Genomic DNA, 22,859 nt, shown 5'->3' with positions numbered 1-22,859 from the left:
GTAGGGAGTGCTGCATCAGGCGCCCCCCGTGCACTCCGCACCTCGGGGCGCGACGCCCAGTACATGTCAGTCAGGTGCCGATTGCCCACTGCCCAGAGCGCAAGAATGGCTCAGGCTGGCCCTGGTGATATAAACCAGATTCAGCTCTATTAGTAGGCACTCCCCTAAAACAGCCCCCTTTTCTGCTAAGTTACATCTACCTTCCAAGCTCCCCATTGACACCGTGATGCTTACCGGGCAATGGTTAACCGTTCCCTCAGAACGGCCCCCGGCCTGCTGCACGTGGAAGGCTGCTCCAGCCCATGGGACTGCCGGGTCATAGCCAGCATGGGCTGGCAGCTGGCAGCCTACCTCAAAGCCGGAATGGGAACAATTCCTGCCTCGCTCAAAGATACTATTTCAGGCTGATATCAGACTGACGCTCAGCTCAACGTACTGGGTAGAACGGTTCGAAATACTCTGAATGAAGTTGACAAATTCAATTTTTTATTTTAAGTAACAAAGTTGTTGTCAATAAAAAGATGGTATAAAAATGAGCCTGGTTACTTACTACTTATCAAGAGCCTGGTTTGTAGGAAACAAAAATCCAACGACCATTTTGGTCCTGTTTTTTGGCCAAAGGTATGAAAACCTTCTAAAAAATATTTTGAAGTGACAACATTTCACTTCAAACCCTGCACCCCCTTATTTTGCAACCATCTTGAAAAATACTTGGCAGCATTAATTTGCATATTGAAGTTTACATTCCTGTCATAAGGGCTGCGTACTTCTTTATAACATTTAAAATAACAGCTTCAGTTCTGGTGCACCACTGCTTACAACACTGGGCAATTAAGCAGCAATTTGTAACACTGCACAACCGCATAATAGACTAACAGTCTCGAATACAATCAATGGGTTCAAAGCTTTTTACAGAAGATTACTTTGATGTCCCAGAAAGATAAACTCAGAAAAAAAATCGATTTGCTCGGTCACACAGCCAGCCACCAGCAGCAGTGGGAATAAAATTCTAGAGTCCTGCTTTCTTATTATTCTCTACTCTCATCTAAACCACACATAAGGAATCCATATCCTTTGTATGTATTTTGTGCTGTGCAGCCCTTTTTAAAACCTCTTCAGAGCATCAGAATTTAAAAATGAGATATAGTTGTTCCTGGCCAGAGCTTACTTAGGGTGAAAGGCACTTGGCTCCAGCGTACAAGAGTAAAGATCATAATTCAGCCTTGTCTGATGTCAGCATTAGCTGCCTTGAGAATATATGTAGGGTGGGTCTACACTGCACCGTTTTTGCAGAATAATGGCTATAATTCCAGAAAAACAATACTAGCAATTGTGTTATTTTGAAAGAAAATTGAAATAATGGAGGGCTTTTTCCGATGTTGGCAAACCTCATTCCATGAGAAACAACGCCTCTTCCAAAAAAGCTCTTTCAGAAGAGGGCGTGTGTAGACGCTCCACTGCTGCTATTTCTAAATAGCTCCTCCCCAGTGCCTCCTGGGGATCTAAAATGAGGTAACACGTCCACATTACAGGAGCCTGCCTCAGACTAATTTTGAGGCTTCCCTGTAGCGTGGAAGCTCTATTTTGAAACAAGCTATCCCAGAAGATCTCTTCCACAATAGCTTTTTCCGAAATAAGCTTGCAGTGTAGACGTACCTTCAGTCTTACAAATCTGAATGGGACTAGCAAACCTGCAGGTGATGTACTTTGAAGCCCTTCTCTCTCTCACATTCACCTTTAAGCCAGTTTTTATCTTTCCTTCTCAGTTTATTGGAAGGGTTCTTTATCTGTAAGCCAATAACTGCAGAGAGGAGAGGTGAAGGAGAGGACATCAAACCAGTTCCCATCCCCTGTTCAAAAGGAAGGTGTTAATTGTGCTCTGCAGGAATCACACGCGTTCATGGCGATTCATTGCCAGCCCTACTGGAACTCCCACAAGCTCTGTGTCTAGCGCCCAGAGCCTCAAAGGTTTTCAGGCCTTTAGCTGCCACTGTACCCTAAATACCTCTGAGGCTCTGGGCCTGGGGCCCTGACTCAGCAGCGCTGCCCCTGGCAAAGGCAACAGAAGCCACCCCTCAGATCAACCCTTTGTTTCACGCTCTTCCACCTGGGTCTCTCTCCAACCCCACCCACCTGCAACTCACCTTAGGGGGGCGAGGAAGCCAGCACAGTATGTTATGTGCCATTCCTTAGCTATGCACCAAGCTGTGGATGCCAGATCTAGGGCTGACGGTCTTGAGACAGACACTTGCTTAAGAGCGAAAACAGACCATTTGAATGTGTCGGTGGCACTGGTATTCCTGGAAGCAAGGTGCTGGTAAATACCTCAGTGCAGTTTACATATTAAGGTATTGACTTCTTACAATACACCAAGCATCAAGTTGCACACTCACATAAGCTGCCAGTGTGATACTTGCGGTCACAAATGAATGTATTTACTGCACTGATTCAGGGAATTTTTTCCTCCTGGAAACGGGAAATTTACATTATACAAAAAGTCCCACAATTGCATTTGATCTTGTATATTAAAAGTGACAGGGTCAATTTTTAATATGTGTTTGCAATCTTGGAGCTGTGTTGCTCCCAAGATGTAAGAGAGACAAAGTCAGTGAAGTTGTATATTTTTCTGGACCAAATTCTGCTGATGAAAGATACAGGCTTCAGAGCTAATGGGTCAACAGAGGGGAAATATCAGGGCATGTCTGCACGAGGAAATTATTTTGAAATAATTTATTTTGAAATAATAATAACATCCAAAATAGCTATTTCAAAATAGCATGTCCACACTGCAGGGAAGCCTTGAAATTAGTCTGAGGCAGGCTCCCTTAATGTGGATGCGCTACCTTGACTTAGAGCCACAGGAAGCACTGGGGCATAATTACTTGGAGTGAATCTGGGGAGTAATTATTTCAAATAGCAGCTGTGGAGAGTCCATACTACTGCCATTTCAAAATAACTATTTTGAAACTAGTGTTAGTCCTCCTGGAAAGCAGGAGTTATTATTTTGAAATAACCAGCCGCTTATTTTGAAACAACAGGCTTGGTAATGTGGATGCTCTGTTTGTTATTTTGAAATAACTCCCTAAGGTAGACCAGGGCTTAGTGTGTTTGATCTAAATTCAAGTTGGGACAGACTATTAGGTTTAAGGAGTAATGCCTGTCTTAGAACACCACTTGCAGGGAGTGGAAAATAAAGATTAGACTGTTATGTAAAAGAAGTTTGAAGTAGGCTATTAAGCAAAAGGAGAGAGGTACTCTTACACATTGCTGTAATCAACCATGAAGCCTGTTCAATTCATGCTTTTTAGCATCTAGCGGTATTATTAATTTAATTTTCCAAGCTTGTTATTTGAAGGTGTTGTACAGGTTTCCTTTGAGACCAGCTCCAACACAGGGTGTGAAAAGTGTTCACCTACTGGTGACATGGGTGGCTTTGTCTGCGCCAGAATGTTAAAAATGCTGCACACAGTATATTAAAATTCTGCATATATTATATGTCAATATATGACACTATAATAATGCCAGTTTCAATTGTTTTGCTAATTTAGTTCAAAATACCTGTCAGCAAGTTTGTCTTATAGTATTTCCCACACCCCTCAGACAAGTGAAAAGACTGGGGGAGTCTGAGAGAGAGGGAAGGAGCCTGAAAGTGAACCTGGAGGACTTTTAGGTGTGGTTAGGAGAAGTGTGGACTCATTTCTTTGCAGGGGATTGTTCGGGAGTTAGGAGCCTTCCTCATGCAGACCCTGACTGACCCCAAGCCTCTCTCATTCAGTCAGGCACATCTGTCCAGTCCCCCAGCACCAACACCATTATTTGTTAAAAGAATTGCTTGGGAAACAATTTGATTGTTTCTTTAAATTCCTGCATGACTTCTAATGTGGGCTCCGGTTTTAGTTTTTGAGAGTAGGGCCTTTGGTGAGTTAGCAGCAGTTGCTTACTGCTGGAATGAACGTACCCTTCTGTTACAAGCAACATGGAAACACAAACTTTGGTTTGAAAATCAGATTCCTTTTATTTTCATTCATGTATTGGCACGAGCATTATGAGCCGGGACTCTGTAGAAAGAGCAGTAAAAGAGCCCATTCCAAGCAGATCATTAAAAGGGGGTCAGTGGATCACGTTTGGTTTTGCCAGTCTGATAGGCAGTAAGACTGGGCTCCTTCTTCTCATAGGGAAGGCTTACGAACACCTTCAGGTGCACACACTCTTCAGTGCTGTTGCTGACAGAAACCTGAAAGACAAAGAGAGCAGGACTAAGCAGATTCCAAGGAAGGGATGTGCTGGGGATTTTCCTTGCTGAGCCATTGAATAGCTCTAAAATAAAAATTAAATCCAACATGGAATATTCAAGCCCCTCAACCTGGGCTGCGGAGACTGTCCCGTGTTAAACCACATGTGTGAACAGAAACAGGCCTTTGTGTCCAAACTAGGGTTCTCCCGATGATCAGCAAAAATCAAAATATTATCCCTGAAATCACAAGGTCAAATTCAGCCCTGCCCTAACAAGCTGCTACTTCCATTGGTTGCCCTGGGAGTTGCACCTGTTTATGCCTGAGCTTAATTTAAGTCCCATTCTTCACACTCCAAAAATGATCCCACTCAACCCCTTATCTTCTGCACTTTGCACATCTCTGTGGGGATCCAGGCAGTCAGGGTGAGTTTGTGTTAGGAAAATCAAAAGATCCCTACAGGGAAAAAACACATCCCTACAGGACAGGAGAGCAGGCCCTAAAAAACCCTTGACTGGCTGGCTGTAGCCAGCCAATCTGTTGCTCTTCAGTAACAAAGAGCCAAAGATATTGGACTGCACAAGGACATGCTGTGCCTTTGTTGGGGGACGCTCTGTAAATCTTGTTGGGGGATGCTGTAGCAAAAGTCCACATTTAATCCTCAAGTCTTAGGCCTAGAGCTTCAAAAATGAGTGCCTCCTGTTAGGGTCCTGGAAAAGATTTTCAAAGAACCTACATGATTTTAGGGGCACCAGTTCCACAGACAATTCTGAAAAGTCCCCTCCTCCTTACTTTGTGCTTTTAAAAATCCCACCCCTAAACACTTCCATGCCCTAGTGATACAAGGCCAGGAGAGATCCCAGTCAATACCCTCTTGTGCAGGACAAGTCTTGGTCATGGGTTTTCTACTTGTCAGAGAAATGTCTGACCGCTGGGCTACAGACTAGTCTGAGGTGGGACTCTGGCTCAGGAGACCAGAATGAGGCCTGGGGCAGGAATGCTCAGAGACCATGTTCCACAGAAGGAGCAGCCTTGGCCTCTGGGTCCCAGGCAGCTTGTGACCGACCACAGGGCCCCGTTCTAGGAAAACATTTGGGAAAGGGGAAAATCTCCTTAATAATCAATTTCTCATCCCTTCCCCTGAAGTGCGAGCCTTGGAACGTGTAATTTGATCACGAGGACTGAAAGGAAAGAGGGGATGGACTATCTGATTTTGAAATAGTTAATTCGAAATAAGTTATTTCGAAATAGCACGTCCACACTGAGTGGACACTGAATCGCATTTCAGGCTGGCCGGAACCAGGTCAGGCAGAGCATCAGAGCTCTAAGTCTATGTGTACACTTAAGACAAAGGACACATCCAGGTACAATTTTTACCCCCTTCTTTGCCTCTCAACTCCAGCGTATCAGGCCAGGACCAGTCCCTCAATTACTAGGAAAGACAAATACGAGATGGGCGTCCCCGTGGAACCTCAGGAGGCCAATCACCTAACCTGACCAGCAGATAGATGGTAGATTGACGATGAGAGTAAATGTGCTGCTGGACCCATCTTTATACCCATAGGGGCCAGTATCTTCTTTCTTATCTACGATGCCAAATTGTGTTGGTCTGTCTTTGTGACGCCAGTTCTTACAAGGGAGTTTCAACTTAATTTACACTTGCAAGAGAGATAACTAAATTATGAGTACTGGACATTCTTTACTGGGCGGAAGATCCCTCCCACTGCGGACGGCTGTGTGTTCGTATCAATATAGGTGCCAGCCAAGGCAGTTCTCCCGGCCTCGAAGTCAACAATTGGCATATCTCTATTTACAGCCATCCAGGGTCACTGTGAGCTAGCATATCCGGGCCTCCTGTCAAGGCTTCACAGACTATGCTGATTTTACTGCTCTGTGTGCCCTGTATGCTTCCAGGCAAGCAAAGATGGATGTTACAGGGGGGGTTCCTGACTGGCTACAGTCAGGAGTGTCTTTGTGTGGCTGTTGCCTGAGGCTATCTGAAGTTTGTGCTTAAAGGGACACCCCGCCTACCGCTGGGCAGCTGGTTCTCAGGTTTCCCTGCTTGCTTGCCTATCTCGATGAGGGACAGCAGAGCATTTTTGCCACTGCATGCTCTGGTTGCCCTCACTTGGGACACCCTGCACTCTGCAACATGGAGCCAGAGGTGCCCCTGGACTCTCTGGTGCTTCTCCTGGACTCATTGCTGCGAGCCTGGCTGCACTTTCAGCAGCCTGCCATCCAGGAGGTCCATCTGGGGGCTGTCAGTATCCAGGAGGCCCTGCGGGAGAGCTTTCACCCTGAAGAGCACTAAGAGCCTCCCTGGTCTGCTCCACTGGGGACTTGTGCCTCATTCCTCCTTCACGTCCTTCCATTTACCCCTCCCTAACTCCGCTTCCTGATGTCAAATAAAATACACATAGTGTCATGAACACAAACTCTCTTTATTTAACAAAACTGGGGGGGAGGAAATGAGACTCTGGTGGGAGAGAGGAGGGGGAAACCTGGGAGGAGGGAGCTGGAAGGGGGAAGCAAGGGGAAGAAGGGGGAGGGGAAGCTCAGGGTTCAGGGTTGGGGGGTCTCGCCGGACCAACTTGATTGTCATGCAAACCTGCTCCTGGGTTCGCATGTGGCCTTTGGTGGCCAGGCTGGCAGCTATCCTGTCAGACAGGAGCGTTCCTCCATCTAGTGCAGAGATCATGGAAGTTGGGGGCATCCCCCCCCAAACCTGGATAAGGTCCACCCTGATCTCTGCCCTGGACCAGGAAGGCACCTGCCTTCTCTGGGTCCTGGCAGGCTCCTGGGGAGCGGTGGGGGGGCTGGCTGCCAGTGGCTTGCTGGCTCATGTTTTGGGGCCACTGGGTCAAGGGCAGTGACTGCTGGCTCTAGACTGGCAGGCTTGGAGCTGGCACAGGCACTGTGGCCAGAGTCAACCCCTTTGAGGGCTCTGGGGAGGGAGGGAGAGAGAGGACAGATCTTAGTTGAGGCTGGAGTGGCCACCAGGGCACCCTGGGAAGGGCTAGAGGCCCCCTATTTCGAAATAAGTGTCTACACAGCTATTTCAAATTTGGCCAGCCTGTTTGAGTGAGGCTTTAGAGAGGGAGTTCTCCAGGTAGAGGAGAAGCAGATACAGGAGTCTTGAGGGAAGTGGGTGTTGTGTTTGGGGCTTTCTTGCTGTGTGCTGAGCTTGTGTTTCTGAGTGAGGGTTGGTGTGTGTTCTTTTTTGTTTTTTTGTTTATTTATTTATTTTCCCCTGTGTTTGAGAATGAGGCTTTTTTTTTTCCACCTCCCCTCTGCCCTCCCCCTCCCCTTGATTGGCTGTGATTGGCAGGTGGCAACTGTTGGCTTCTAATTAAAGTTTGAATTCTAGAAGCCTCTGCTGATTGGCTGAGCCTTGGTAGGGGGAGGGGCTTTATAAGGGAGTTGGCAAGCGACCAAGGAGCTTGCAAACAGGTGATTGCTAACAGGGAGTTTTGAGAGGGAGTTCGGAAGGGGAGAGGGAAGGGTGGGAGATTCTCTTGCCTTTATTTTTAAATCCCTTTTCCAGGACAGCAGCGATGGTTGGTGATGGGTCTGCTGTTGTTACCTGCACAGCGTGTGCCATGTTTGTCTTCCTCCCGGAAGAAAGAACGGATTTCATCTGCATGAAGTGCAAGCTGGTTGACATTTTGGAAGGAAAAATTAGAGGACTGGAGGCCCAAGTGTCGACCCTACGCTTGATCAGAGAGGATGAAGACTTCCTCGATAGAAGGCAGCATTTAATCCTTCAAGCACAGCAGGCAGAAGAGCCACTGAGGGCAGTACGTGACCAAGAAGAGAACTGGCAGCATGTAACTTCTAGAAGGGGAAAAAGGCCAGCACGGGAATGCTATAGAGGTAAGCAATCGCTTTCAAGCTCTCTCCACAGGCTCTGCAGTGCTGAAAGCTCTGGAAGGAACCTCACAAGGAAGAAACCAGAAGGGATCACCATCTACTGGAAGGCATGGGATGCATAGTCCTACGGATGGGAGTTCCACGGCCACCACGCCCAAAAGGAAACGACGGGTGGTGGTGGTCGGGGACTCCCTCCGAAGAGGGACTGAGCCATCCCTCTGCCGTCCGGACCTGGAATCTCGAGAGGTGTGCTGCTTACCAGGAGCTCGCATTCAGGATGTCACTGAGATGCTTACCAAGCTGATCAAACCTTCGGATTGCTATCCCTTCCTGCTATTCCAGGTGGGAACTAATGATACGGCCAAGAATGATCTTGAGCGTGTTACTGCGGATTATGTAGCACTAGGAAGAAGGATCCAAGAATTTGGAGCACAAGTGGTATTCTCCTCCATCCTCCCTGTTGAAGGGAAAGGACTGGGCAGGGATCGTCGAATTGAGGACGTAAATGCGTGGTTGCACAGATGGTGTCGCAGAGAGGGCTTTGGTTTCTTCTACCATGGGACTCTGTTCCGGGCGCAAGGATTGTTAGGAAGAGATGGGATCCACCTAACGAAGAGAGGAAGGAGCATCTTCGCGGGCAGGCTTGCGAACCTAGTGAGGAGGGCTTTAAACTAGGTTCATCGGGGGACGGTGACCAAAACCCTGAGGGAAGTGGGAAAGTCGGATACCAGGAAGAAATGCAGAGAGGAAGGGGCAAGAAAAGAGGACCCATGTTTCGAATGGAGAAGATAGGACGATCAACTGGTTACCTGAAGTGTTTGTACACTAATGCGAGAAGCCTGGGCAACAAACAGGAAGAACTGGAGGCCCTGGCCCAGACCAAGAAATATGATTTAATTGGGATAACAGAGACTTGGTGGGATGACTCGCATGACTGGAACGCTGTCATGGAAGGGTATAGACTGTTCAGGAACAACAGGCAGGGGAGAAAAGGAGGAGGAGTTGCACTATATGTAAGAGAGCACTACGATTGCTCTGAACTCCAGTATAAAGAGGGAGAAAAACCTGTTGAAAGTCTATGGGTTAAGTTTAAAGGAGCAAACAACAACATTGATGTTGTGGTTGGTGTTTGCTACAGGCCACCGAATCAGGTGGATGAGGTAGATGAGGCTTTCCTCGGACAACTGAGCGAAGCTTCCAGATCGCAGGCCCTGGTTCTCGTGGGGGACTTTAATCACCCTGACATCTGCTGGGAAACCTATACGGCAGTACACAGGCAATCCAGGAAGTTTTTGGAGACTGTTGGGGATAACTTCTTGACACAGGTGCTGAAGGATCCGACCAGGGGCCGTGCGCAGCTTGACCTTCTGCTCACAAACACTAATAGGGGAAGTGGAGGTGGGTGACAACCCGGGAAGCAGTGATCATGAGATGGTAGATTTCAGGAGCCTGACGAAAGGAAGAAAAGAGAGTAGTAAAGTACACACCTTGGACTTCAAAAAAGCAGATTTTGACTCCCTCCGAGATCTGATGGGCAGAATCCCCTGGGATGTTAACTTGAAGGGGAAAGGAGTCCAGGACTGCTGGCACCATTTTAAAGAAGCCTTATTGAAGGCACAGAAAGAAACCATCCCGAAGCGTAGCAAGAGAGGCAAACATGGTAGGAGACCGGACTGGCTTACAGGGGAAATCCTTGGTGAACTTAAGCACAAAAAGGAAGCTTACAAAGAGTGGAAACTTGGACAAATGACCAGGGAGAAGTTTAAAGGTATAGCTCAAGAATGCCGGGGGGTTATCAGGAAGGCGAAAGCACAAATGGAATTGCAACTGGCTAAGGATGTGAAGGATAACAAGAAAGGTTCTACAGGCATGTTAACAAGAAGAAGGTGATCAGAGAGGGTGTGTGGCCCCTAATGGATGAAGGAGGTAACCTAGTGACAGATGATGTGGGGAAAGCTGAAGTACTCAATGCTTTCTTTGCCTCTGTATTCATGGACAAGGTCGGCTCCTGGACTTCTGCGCCAAGTGATGCAAGATGGGATGAAGATGGACAGCCCGTGGTGGGTAAAGAACAGGTTAGGAACTATTTAGAAAAGCGAAACGTACATAAATCCATGGGTCCGGACTTAGTGCATCCGAGGGTAATGAGGGAGTTGGCAAATATCATTGTGGAGCCTTTGGCTATTATCTTTGAAAAGTCGTGGAGATCGGGAGAAATCCCAGATGACTGGAAAAAGGCAAATGTAGTGCCCATCTTCAAAAAAGGGAAGAAGGATGATCCAGGGAACTATAGGCCGGTCAGTCTTACCTCGGTTCCTGGAAAAATCATGGAAGGGATCCTTAAGGAATCCATATTGAGGCACTTGGATGGGAGGAAAGTGATTAGGAATAGTCAGCATGGATTCACAAAGGGCAAGTCGTGCCTGACCAATCTGATTAGCTTCTATGATGAGGTAACTGGCTCGGTGGACATGAGGAAGTCAGTGGATGTTATATACCTTGACTTTAGCAAGGCTTTTGATACGGTCTCCCACAATATTCTTGCCAGCAAGTTAAGGGATTGTGGATTGGATAAATGGACGGTAAGATGGCTAGAAAGATGGCTAGAAGGCCGGGCCCAGCGGGTAGTGATCAATGGCTCGATGTCAGGATGGCGGTCGGTTTCTAGAGGAGTGCCCCAAGGTTCGGTTCTAGGACCGGTTTTGTTCAATATCTTTATTAATGATCTGGATGAGGGGATGGATTGCACCCTCAGCAAGTTTGCGGATGACACTAAGCTGGGGGGAGAGGTAGATACGCTTAAGGGCAGAGATAGGGTACAGAATGACTCAGACAAATTGGAGGATTGGGCCACAAGAAATATGATGAGGTTCAACAAGGACAAGTGTAGAGTCCTGCACTTGGGACGGAAGAATCCCAAGCATAGTTACAAGCTGGGGACCAACTGGTTAAGTAGTAGTTCTGCAGAAAAGGACCTGGGGGTTACAGTGGATGAGAAGCTAGATATGAGTCAACAGTGTGCCCTTGTAGCCAAGAAGGCTAATGGCATATTAGGTTGCATTAAGAGGAGCATTGCCAGCAGATCCAGAGATGTCATTATTCCCCTTTATTCGGCTTTGGTGAGGCCGCATCTGGAGTATTGTGTCTAGTTCTGGGCCCCCCACTACAAAAAGGATGTGGACGCATTGGAGAGGGTCCAGCGGAGGGCAACCAATATGATTAGGGGGCTGGAGCATATGACTTATGAGGAGAAGCTGAGGGACTTGGGTCTGTTTAATCTGCAGAAGCAAGAGTGAGGGGGGATTTGATAGCAGCCTTCAACTTCCTGAAGGGAGGTTCCAAAGAGGATGGAGAGAGGCTGTTCTCAGTAGTGACAGATGGCAGAACAAGGAACAATGGTCTCAAGTTGCGGTGGGAGAGGTCCAGGTTGGATATTAGGAAAAACTATTTCACTAGGAGGGTGGTGAAGCACTGCAATGGGTTACCTAGGGAAGTAGTGGAGTCTCCATCCCTAGAGGTGTTTAAGTCTCAGCTTGACAAAGCCCTGGCCGGGTTGATTTAGTTGGAATTGGTCCTGCCTAGAGCAGGGGGCTGGACTTGATGACCTTCTGAGGTCTCTTCCAGTTCTATGATTCTATGATTCTATGATTATTTCTCGTAGAATGACGTTTACCAAGTTTAAAATAAGCGCTCCTCTATTTTGAATTAAATTTGAAATAGCAGTTTGGCTGTGGAGACTCTAGGAAAGTTATTTCGAAATAACTTTGCTGTGCAGACATACCCTTGTGCTTACACAATAGCAAAGGCCAGTGCCGGAGGGTGAGAGTTGTAAAAGCCATTGGAGAGTCTGGAATGGATATTGCCCTCTTGGCAAGCCCAAAATGTGGCAATTTTAAGCTGAACTCGTGTGACGTGTGCTTTATAAATACTTAGGTGGGATTCACAAAACCCCCTTCTTTTCTTTTCTACTCCTGTAGAGAAACAGCAGCCAGCTATCTCGTGTAGAGATGTTAGGTGGGCACTGAAAAAATCACGAGAGATTGTCTCTTCCTTACTGAAAAGTCATCTTGGACCTTTCCCTGCATTGTTTGCTCACTGTTTGAACATCTTGCCTCAAGCCACTCCAAATGACAGCTCCATTCTACGTAAAGTAGAACACTTGCCAAGGCTGGAAGAAGTGGGGGATTTTGTTGAGTACTGACCTTAATTAAGTAGTTTGTTCCTGCAACTATCTGCGTTCTAAATTCAATGGCTTCAAAGTATTCATATTTCACGTCCACTTTCTCTTCCAGTTGTGGTTGCACCTATAATGAAAAAGAAAGGATTAGGATGTGCAAAAAGCTCAGCACACTCCTTCTTATCATACGTTTAATGCTTCAGCTTTCCGAAAAAGGTACATCAACTTACATGCAGCAGACATTTCGCTTCTTTGGAACTTGCTTCTTAACAAACAATTCAACTCAGCTCAGAGCTTCCCACCCTATTTCCTGAGCTCCACAAATCCTGCAACAGGCTTCACGTCCCAAAACTAGGATTGCTGCCTGGCCTTTCCTGAAAGCTTTTACTTGATTCTGTGAGTATCATTGTAACCTCCCCCCGGGCTTCTAAAGTCAAATAGCCCCGGTCTAGGGCAAGTGCACCTGTGCTTCCCCTTGAGGCCACCAAGGGCACCCACTCCAGGCCCACAGCTCCTCAGCCATCACCTCTCTTGGGCAAAGGCCCTTCTCTCTTTCTTTCCTGAGAAGGGAGTTCAGGCTGCACAGCTTCCTGAGCTACTGTGTGATCTCTCCAGCAAGCCAGCCTGCCTCAGCGGGCCAGCACCTGTACGGCTTTCTCTCCACAGGCTCTGAACAGTGCAGAGCCAGCAGCGACAGGTTATCACACCGCTCCTCCTAAGCCAGCACATTGATTGTGAAGGAAAAGCATTCCATGGAAACCATTCACACAATACATGCCCTACACACACGCTAGCTAGTTTACTAGGGATAACCCCAGCTGCAGCCTAGGGCTCCCGTAGGTTAGGCCCGTCCAACCTTTCCCTAAAGGTTGGACACAAGGCCCTGCTCATTTGCAGGCTCAGAAAAAAGACTCGATTCCGTTTAAACTATTTATCTATCTGCATTGCTTGATGAAGGCTTAGGAGTACAAATATAAAGTCAGCTTAGAAATACCAATTAAGAAAATGTAAAACAGAGAAGAGCTGCATCATGTATTGCATAATATTTACTGTTGTATTCAGCAGGACGACTGACTTACCCTTCTTACAAACTTTTGCAAATAACTCTAATTATTTGGTATATTTGGTATCTCAGGTATATATTATGGTATATCTTATTTGGTATATCAGGTTTTTCCAGGGTATATCAAAAAACCTGTGGCTGACATGTTTTCCCCAAATTTAGTGCTTTTATTTAGGTCCCAGTCTCGACAATCTGGCATGCAGTGCAATCCATACTCCATTTTCTTTAGAAATAAATAGTAGGAGAGGGTTTTTTCAGATGTCATTTGCTACATTTGGGTTCAGGCATTAGGCTGGAACAGGTTGAGCAGGGAGGGGGAGGGAATAGAGGAGGGTGACAGTGGGGAGGGGGCGGAGCAGGGGGGAGTATGGGCGGGGCCACAGGCGGGGGAGCTCTCCTCCCCAAGCAGCAGTTACACACACGGCCTAGGACCCAAATGCTGCAATCATGGCCCTGCGCCCAGAACCCCGACACCCCTGTTCTTGACTAAACATTCCTCCGGCTCCCATGGAACCTCCCCTTCTGCTGCTCTCAGGAGTTTCAGGGCGCTGCACCCAGGCTTTGTGCTTCTTTGGGTGTGGCAAGTTACACGTCCCCTCAGCCCGCTGCCCTTGTCTCAGACAAACAAGCTGTCCCCTCTCCCCGTTCACAACCCCCCAACCTCCAGCACCATTTACCCATCAGTTAGCTATTGGCCATCAAGGGAGGCCAAGCTGCCAGCTGCCTAGTCCCCAGATTCAGGCCAAGGAGATTTAAGGAGCAATCCATTCGGCTGGAGGTTGTTTCTGGACTTATCTAAGATTAGGAGAGGAAGGAAGGGAATGCTCGGGGGCCAACACGCTCCACAGATGGATAGGGCCAGGGTGGTTGGGGCTAGATTGCACTGAGGACCTTTGGCACCCTGCTGACCAGGAGAATTTTTAGCCCTGAGTTAACACCCAGGCTCCCCCTGCATTAAGTGTGTGTAAGAAAGGGATTCTCAGCAGCCAGTATTCAGGGTGGGGAGCCAGTTAAACTAGCTAGGACTAAAATGGAGAAAAGAGGGGCAGAGCGCAAGGCCCACATCTACAAAGGTACTTAGGCACCTGACTGTGTGGACTATGGGTGGGACCACAGGCTGCCCTCTCCTCAGCACACACAGATCTTACGCAATGGCAGAGCCAGCAAGGGGAAGTCAGGACTGGTGAGTTCTTTCTGCTGCTCTAAGCACCAGGCAAGGGTTTCGTCTTTTGGAATGGATGAGAGAGCAATGAATAATGTTGTTATATTTTTTTAGGTCAGGAGTGTCCAGTCTTCTTTCTGACTCCCCCCTGCTGCGCGTGGTGAATATTCTACAGCCCACCTGTGCCACAACAACTGGTTCTCTTCACATTAGACAACTAGATTAAAGCCAGGGCCGAGGTGGGTAAGCAAGGCAACTGCCTGGGGCCCTGCAAAGCTCCACTGCTCAGCCTTTGCCTTCAGCCCCATGTGGGGGCTTCAACGCCGGGTGCCAGGGCTCCGGCTTCAGCTTTCTGCCCTGGGCCCCCAGAAGTCGAGCGCTGGCCCTGCTCTCTGGTTTATTTTGGGGCCCCCTGAAACCTGCTTGTGGCCCCTGGTTGAGAACTGCTGCTTTAAATCATTCCAAGTGCATGGTCCTTTCCTGAAGTCGTCCAGGTCCCTACATCGCTGCCCTCCAGAGGCTGTCGTCTGCTCTCAGTGAACGGGCAGGGACATTGGAAACCCTCTGCTGACCCTCATGGCAATGAAAGCAAAACCTGACTTGACGTTTCACCTTTGTGCCACATTTGTGTTCACTGAAAGCCAAGTATTGTGGCCTCATTTCTGATACGTGCTGTCTGCAGCTAAACTTGGCTTCTAAAAATTGGTTATTTATTTGAGAGAGAATGAGTCTGTTACATTTCTACAATGCGTGCACACAACACCACCAATGTCTTGTACTTCCATGCTGCCTTTTGAGGAAGACTCTCAATATATCTTAGTAACATGAATTCAACTTTACGGTCCCCATTTGAGGAAGGGACGTGTCAGTCTCCCTCCTCCCCCTTCAGTCCTCCTTTTAGAGCTGAGGAAGTTGAAGCACAAAGAGATAACGTGATCTGCCTTTGGTCACATAGTGAGTCCACGGCTGAGCCAGGCAGTCCCAGGGTATTTCCCCTCCTCCAGACCCCCAAGCCCAAACAACCTTCAAGGGGCCTTAAATCATTATCGGAAAGGCCAACGTTATAAATCACAGCAAGGTCCTGACAAACTCTGAAAATCCATGGTTTCCCAGGGATCTACCTAGCCCCTGGGCTCCTAGAAGGTTATTTGTTTTTTTAAATAGTGGAATCCAGGGTCTCTGCAATACCCACTCCCCTCTTCTATCCTCTCTCCCTCCCCCAGTAATGGGACTCTAGTTGCAGCCCTGAACAAAAGCCTGTCTCCCTGGGCTGCTCTGCATTAACAAATGCGACCTCTAATGCACCAACCATGCAGCTCCACTAGTCCAAGTACACAAGTGCCCGTGTAGACAGAACACTGATATTTTTACTGCCCCGTCAGCCAGTTCTGTACAGGTCAAGCTTCGATGGCAACTTGTAAAACCCTGTGTCCACAGGTGTTTCTATCGCTGCTACTATCAGTTGAACTGCACTGGCAGTTAATTGGCTGTGTAGATTCAATTTCTAGCGCTTATAAAGACCACTAGACCTTGCTGTCTTTCATCTATTTCTGTACATGTCCCTAGAGCTTTGAGAAGACTGAAAATCAGGTCAGAAGCTTGGAAGAAAGCTAATGTGTTACTATTTAAAGAGAATAAATGGGATAATCCAGGCCAATTGGACATTGACCATAGGTAAAAAATTGAAGCAGCTGATATGGGTCTCGATTAATAAAGAATTAAAGGAAATTAGTATACTTAATGCCAATCAGTGTGAATTTATGGAACTTAGATCCTGTCAGATTAACTTGATAACATTTTTGATGAGCTTATAAAAGTGGCTGATAAAAGGTAATACCACTGATGTAACAGACCACTGTACGGCATTATACTTGGTGCCACATGACATTTGATGAAAAACTAGCACAACAGAAAATGAACATTGCCACAGTAAATTGATTAAGAGATTGAAAAGTTCTATGCCTGTGTAAACCACGTGGTCAGACTAGCTAACCCCTTCCAACCTTGGCATATCTAGAATTTCCTGGACTGCAGTCAGCATCATCTCTTCTTAAGCAATTTCTCCATGTCCCATGCTCTGAAGCTGTCTAGAGAGCTTTCATTGACAACGCTGGATGTTAGATTTTTAAAATAAATTCTAGCTTCATTCCATAATCTCTCTGGAATTTGCTTTAAAGACATACCCTTTTTCGCTGTTAGTTTGTTTTACATCATTCATTGGCTGTGACTCACCTGCTCAACAATCTTTCGGATTTCTTCGTTTGCAGGCTCGGGGTCGGAGAAGCCTCCGACAGTTGGCGGAGGGTCTCTTTCACTCATAGTGGCAAATAACTTCTTAGGGTGTTTGCAAACACTGACAAGCAAAATCTAGAGCAAATGTGACCAAGAAAACTCAGACTTCCAATATTATATAGCCACACAGTCACGTGATTTGTAGATGTGGATTTTACCATCATCAGGTTTGTAAGGGAAAAGGAGAGAAGAAAGGAAAGCAAAATATAGTATTTTTAATAGTAAGGGAAAGAGCATTTTAAAGACCATAATGTGTATATTGCTTTCTGGACCCCAGAAAAGCAGAAAACAAATAAGTCTCCAACACCTATTAATTACGGTACTTGGTTCAGGCTGGTGTGGCAATTTTTTTGACTCAAAACCAGTTTCATCATATCTCATGAGGGTGTGATTCTTTGTGATTAGAAAAGTGATTGTAAACACTGAAGAACACCCAAATATTTCCCAATATTAACTTTAAAATTACCACACGTTCTTCCCAGGTCTCATTTACAGGAACAGCAATTCCTGTTTACCTTGAACCTTGGTTCTCCAAGTTACCCTAAGCGAGCAAAGGCAGCAAGCCTTTTATTTTTAACTATTTTATTTCTCTATTTTTTGTTACAAAAGTGAAAGGTTTTCCAACTGTTGAAAGGACATATAAGAATGCTGGCACATGCTGCCTGCTACCCTTACCCCTTCTTTTAGCTTTCTATATGAAGGAATATGACCCGCCCTCCAAAAGAAACATGCATGAACATTTCTTTATCAAACTTTTTCCCAACCTATGTGCATTTAGCAATTAGTCTTGTTTTAATTGTGCACCAGGAATAACATTTTCTTTTTCTACATTATCTCTTTAACATTTGTCTTTATAAATTGGCAGATCGACCCCAAAGAAAGTAATATACTTCTCCACAGCCTTTCGTATTATCTCAGAATTAGCATCCATTGGATTGAATTGTATTAATTTTTGAATGACAGATACATTTTAAAGATTTAAAATATACACACAAATATACACTGCACAAATGGTCCAATGGCTGGAAAGCAAAGCTAGATGAATTCAGACAGTAAATAATGCATACAATTTAATAATGAGCAATTTACCACTGCAACAGTTTACCAAGGATCGTGGTGGGTTCTTCATCCCTGGCAATTTTAAATCAAATTGGATGTTTTCCTAAGAGATCCACTCTGGGAATTTTTTATGGGAGTTTATGGCCTTTGTTACACAAGAGCGCAAACCAGATTGTCACGCTGGCCACTTCTAGCCCTGGAATGTCTGAATTTAAAGTATATCTAACAGTGTAGACGTGGTTTTGCACCCATTGCAGCTGGTCTCTGGATTATGTAGTAAGTGTATAGATTCCTTAAGAATTCCCAGTTATCATTTGCAGGATGGCGAGGGTGACCATCCGGCCCATTTTTAACAGAACAGTCCCATATTTAAACACTTTTGCAGCTCTCCCGACTTTTTCTTAACAATGGTCAGAAAGGCAGCCGTGTTGGTCTGATCTTGGTAAAACAAAAACAAAAACAGCAGTCATGTAGCACTTTCAAGACTAACAAGATAGTTTATTAGGTGATGAGCTTTCCTGGGGAGGACCCATATTTTCAGTTCTGGCTCTCCCCCTACTGGTCAGTGGGCATCAGCTCAGCAGCAGCAGCCTCCTCTTTGTGGCTGGCAGGTGACTGCGGCAGGGGGTGGCCAGCAAGTGGCGCTCTTAGGCAGGGCGCGGAGACAGAAAGACAAGAAGCCAGTAGGAGGAGAGGCAGCCTGTGTGTGACAGGGGGTAATGGGGATGGGTGTGAGTGAGGGGTGTGTCGCCCCTCCCCATGAGCACCCTACAGCCAAGTGTCCCAAGCGGGGAGGGGTCTGACAGCCCTTTCCGGATGTGGGAGAGAAGCCATGATCCCCGGCACCTTCTGTGGGGCTGAAAACTTGATCCCTGTTGGCTCTTCCCACACTGAATTCCCAGCAGCCTGGAGCTGTAGCCCTGATCCATGGGGCACCCCCTGAATTGCCAGCACCACTCAGGCTGCAGCCCCGGTCCTCAGTGCACCTCTCCCCTCCCCAGACAGCAGCTCCAAACCCCGGTATGCCCCTCCCCCCGAGTAGCAGCCCTGATCGCTGGCATGTCCCCCCCCCCCAGCTGAAACCCTGAACCCCCACACTCCCCTCCCCCAAGGACCAAAGCCACAAGCCCTGGCAACCCCTGTAGGGCTGGAAGCAGGAGCTAAGGGCAAGTCCAGATCCCCACCCCTGAAAACTGAAGCCAGGAGTAAGTGCCAGGGCTGAATCCAGGACCCCAGCGCTCCCCGTGCAATAGAAGCCCCGAAGCCCATGGGCAGAGCTGGGCGACACTGGGCATGCTGCCCCTCCACACTTCAGGGGAAGTGCAGGACACAGTTTGGAGGCAGGAAGCCACAGCCGGGCTCCCACAACCAGTGAGAGCGGCAGGGGTGGGGAGCCCAGATCCACGGCTGGCAGAGCCCTAAGGGAACAGTGGGGACCACCGATCCCTCCTGGCACAAAGCCTCCAGATACCCATTCTCTGAACCCTGAGGTATCCTCCTGTCTGCACACAAGCCCCTAGCTCCTCCGGCCACACGCAGCCCGCAGCTGCCCCCTCCCTGCCCCCTGAGTTACTCCCTAGCCACACACAGCCCCCAGCTGTCCCCTCCCTGCCCTGAGCTACCCCCAGGTCACACAAAGCCCCGGGCTACCCTCTCCCTGCCCCCTGAGTTACCTCCTGGCCGCATACAGCCCCCAGCTTCCCCCTCCCTGCCCCCTGAGTTATTCCCTAGCCACACACAGCCCCCAGCTGTCCCCTCCCTGCCCCCTGAGCTACCCCCAGGTCACACACAGCCCCCAGCTACCCCTACTCTACCTCCTGAGCTACCCCTTGGCCACACACACAACCCCCAGCTGCCCTCTCTGATGTGGTAATCACAAACACTATTGAATGTTCTTTTCTACCGCCTGAAACTTCTGCTGTGCAGTGTGGATTTCTATATCAAGGGATTGAAAATGCTCGTTGGGTTTTGTGCAGACAGTGCCAGTACAAATAGTGGAGGTGCTAACGGTGCCAGGAAAAGAATGTCTGCCAAAAACTGCAAATCAGATTAGGGGAGGAGATCAGATTCTATGATTTTGGTTGTGGTGCTCACCTTGTTCATAACGGCCGGCCAACAGCAGCTGACTGTCTTCCATTGGATTTGGAGTTCTTTGCCGTGAAAGCTTATAAATACTTTCCAGTTACACGGTTTCTGTGGAAGAACTGAAAGACTTTTTTGCCAATGTATTAGCCTTGAGTATCTCACATTGTTGGAAAATGGCAGTACACGATCCCCTTCTCTGCGACCAGCACTAGACAGAATGTTGTTGATTTTTTGATGGGCACAAGGCATATTTTTTCACTCAAGACACATGCCCAACGCTGTCCAAGAAAGTCTTCTGTGACCTTTGCACAAAATAGAGGCTTGTTTTGCCTAGAAGGCAAACAGCCACTTTTCCAAAGACGGCAGAGGCAATCGAGAAAAACAACTGATTGGTGACAGAAGTTGCACTGCATATTCGTACCTTTCCAAATAATTTCACGAGGCTCAGAGAAAGATTTGTCACATCACCCACAAACACCCTCCTGCGGTCTGGTTGAGGCAAGGGTGGGGAAATGAAGGAACAGGAATTTTACAATGCAATTGAGAATTTTTATCCAACATCCTTGAAGTAGTTGGAGCACTGGAAACCTGCCTTTGAGTGCACGGAAAAGTTGGAGCGGGCCCTGTTGAGAAGCATGCCGGTGTGGGATAATATACAAAGCAGTCTTGCCTTTGCCACACAAGAATTCCCACCCCATGTTTGATAGTTGAGAATCAACTTTGTGATGCATGGACACATGCAAAACAACAGTAGCCTGTGACATCAAAAATCCCCATTTCTGAACATGGGGGGGGGGGGGGGACGTTTTCCCCAAGACGGACAACAAGGCAGCAGAATACTCAGGTGAGTTTGGCTTTTTTGCCAGCCACCACAGCCTGTGTTTAATGTGTCTTTCAAATAATTAATCAGTTTGGTCACTTGAAAAAGCCTGTCTCAGTGTTTTTCCCAAGAAGGCGATCTTGTTTGTGGGAGTGAATTTTTCCCTAGACTGTGCTGCATTTTTACGACAAGTTGCTGGAAAACAAGCAGATCCTTCAAAACATGGCTTCACCTGGCAACATAAGAATGGCCACCCTGGGTCAGACCAAAGGTCCATCTAGCCCAGGATCCTGTGTGCTGAGGGAGGCCAAAGCCAGGTGCCCCAAAGGGCGAGGATCACCAAATTTGGAATACAACTTCCTATTATCATAAGCAACAATCGTTTCTTTTCATAGACAATGATTCAGGAAAAAAAAGAACAAGTTAAAAATCACCTAGAAAAGTTAGATGCCTGCAAGTCAGCAGGGCCTGATGAAATGCATTCTAGAATACTCAAGGAGCACCTAGAGGAGGTATTTGAGCTATCATCTTTGTAAAATCATGGGAGACAGGATAGATTCCAGAAGACTGGAAAAGGGCAAATATAGTGCCCATTTATAAAAAGGGAAATAAGAACAACCCAGGAAACTACAGACCAGTTAGTTTAACTTCTGTGCCAGGGAAGAAAATGGAGCAAGTAATTAAGGAAATCGTCTGTAAACACTTGGAAGGTGGCAAGGTGATAGGGAACAGCCAGCATGGATTTGTAAAGAACAAATCATGTCAAATCAATTTGATAGCTTTCTTTGATGGGATAACTAGTCTTGTGGATAAGGGAGAAGTGGTAGATGTGGTATACCTAAACTATAGTAAGGCGTTTGATACGGTCTAGCATGACATTCTTATCAATAAACTAGGCAAATACAATTTAGATGGGGCTACTATAAGGTGGGTGCATAACTGGCTGGATAACCGTACTCAGAGAGTAGTTATTAACGGTTCACAATCCTGCTGGAAAGGTATAACAAGTGGGGTTAAACAGGGGTGTGTTTTGGGACTGACTCTATTCAATATCTTCATCAACGATTTAGATATTGGCATAGAAAGTACACTTATTAAGTTTGCAGATGATACAAAGCTGGGAGGGGTTGCGACTGCTCTGGAGGATAGGGTCATAATTCCAAATGATCTGGACAAATTGGAGAAATGGTCTGAGGTAAACAGGATGAAGTTTAATAAAGAGAAATGCAAAGAGCTCCACTTGGGAAGGAACAATCAGTTTCACACATACAAAATGGGAAGTGACTGTCTAGGAAGGAGTACGGAAGAAAGGTATCTAGGGCTTAGAGTAGACCACAAGCTGAATATGAGTCAGCAGTGTGATGCTGTGGCAAAAAAAGCAAACACGATTCTGGGATACATTAACAGATGTGTTGTGAGCAAGACACAAGAAGTGATTTTTCGCTCTACTCTGCGCTGGTTAGGCCTCAGTTGGAGTACTGTGTCCAGTTCTGGGCACCACATTTCAAGGAAGATGTGGAGAAATTGAAGAGGGTCTAGAGAAGAGCAACAAGAATGATTAAAGGTCTAGAGAACATGACCTATGAAGGAAGGCTGGAAGAATTGGGTTTGTTTAGCTTAGAAAAGAGAAGATTGAGGGGGTACCTGATCGCAGTTTTCAGATATTTAAAAGGGTGTCCTAAGGAGGAGGAAGAAAACTTGTTCATCTTGGCCTCTGAGGATAGAACAAGAAGCAATGGGCTTAAACTGCAGCAAGGGAGGTTTAGGTTGGACATTAGGAAAAATCTCCTGTCAGGATAGTCAAACACTGGAATAAATTGCCCAGGGTGGTTGTGGAATCTCCATCTTTGGAGATATTGAAGAGTAGGTTAGATAAATGTCTATCAGGGATGGTCTAGACAGTATTTGGTCCTGCCATGAGGGCAGGGGACTGGACTCGATGATCTCTTGAGGTCCCTTCCAGTCCTAGTATTCTATGAGTATTCTATGATCATACTGACCTACTTTAAGCAAAACCTACTTTGTTAAGGCTCACTTTTACATGTGTCAGTTGCCAACAATTCATCACCCACAAAAATCTGTCCTTCCCTTCTTCAGGT

General features: G+C 46.9%; 1 protein-coding gene across 1 annotated transcript; it reads right to left on the bottom strand.

Annotated features, from left to right (window-relative positions):
• Positions 1-3,990: 3,990 nt before the first annotated feature.
• On the bottom strand, positions 3,991-16,894 carry LOC142819211 (stefin-C-like). Its single transcript, XM_075904458.2, has 3 exons — positions 16,737-16,894; positions 12,305-12,406; positions 3,991-4,234 (listed from the first exon to the last, which is right to left on the bottom strand). The coding sequence occupies exons 1-3, from the start codon at positions 16,821-16,823 to the stop codon at positions 4,100-4,102; spliced, it is 324 nt and encodes a 107-aa protein (XP_075760573.1). The 5' UTR covers positions 16,824-16,894; the 3' UTR covers positions 3,991-4,099.
• Between the last annotated feature and the right edge of the window lie 5,965 nt (positions 16,895-22,859).

The sequence above is a fragment of the Pelodiscus sinensis genome, chromosome 1 (genome assembly GCF_052426305.1).
Source record: "Pelodiscus sinensis isolate ZL-2025 chromosome 1, ASM5242630v1, whole genome shotgun sequence".
In the NCBI taxonomy this organism is placed as follows: Eukaryota; Metazoa; Chordata; order Testudines; family Trionychidae; genus Pelodiscus; species Pelodiscus sinensis.
Note: the sequence above shows the minus strand (reverse complement) of the source record. Positions and strands in the feature narration are given on the sequence as shown.

Bases quoted from the DNA above. Each gene is read 5' to 3' on its own strand.
- LOC142819211 (XM_075904458.2), bottom strand. From the start codon at position 16,823: ATGAGTGAAAGAGACCCTCCGCCAACTGTCGGAGGCTTCTCCGACCCC. The intron at 12,407-16,736 runs GTGAGTCACAGC...TTTTCATTATAG, and splicing joins TCCGAAAGATTGTTGAGCAG to GTGCAACCACAACTGGAAGA. The intron at 4,235-12,304 runs GTCAGTACTCAA...TTTGTCTTTCAG, and splicing joins GAACAAACTACTTAATTAAG to GTTTCTGTCAGCAACAGCAC.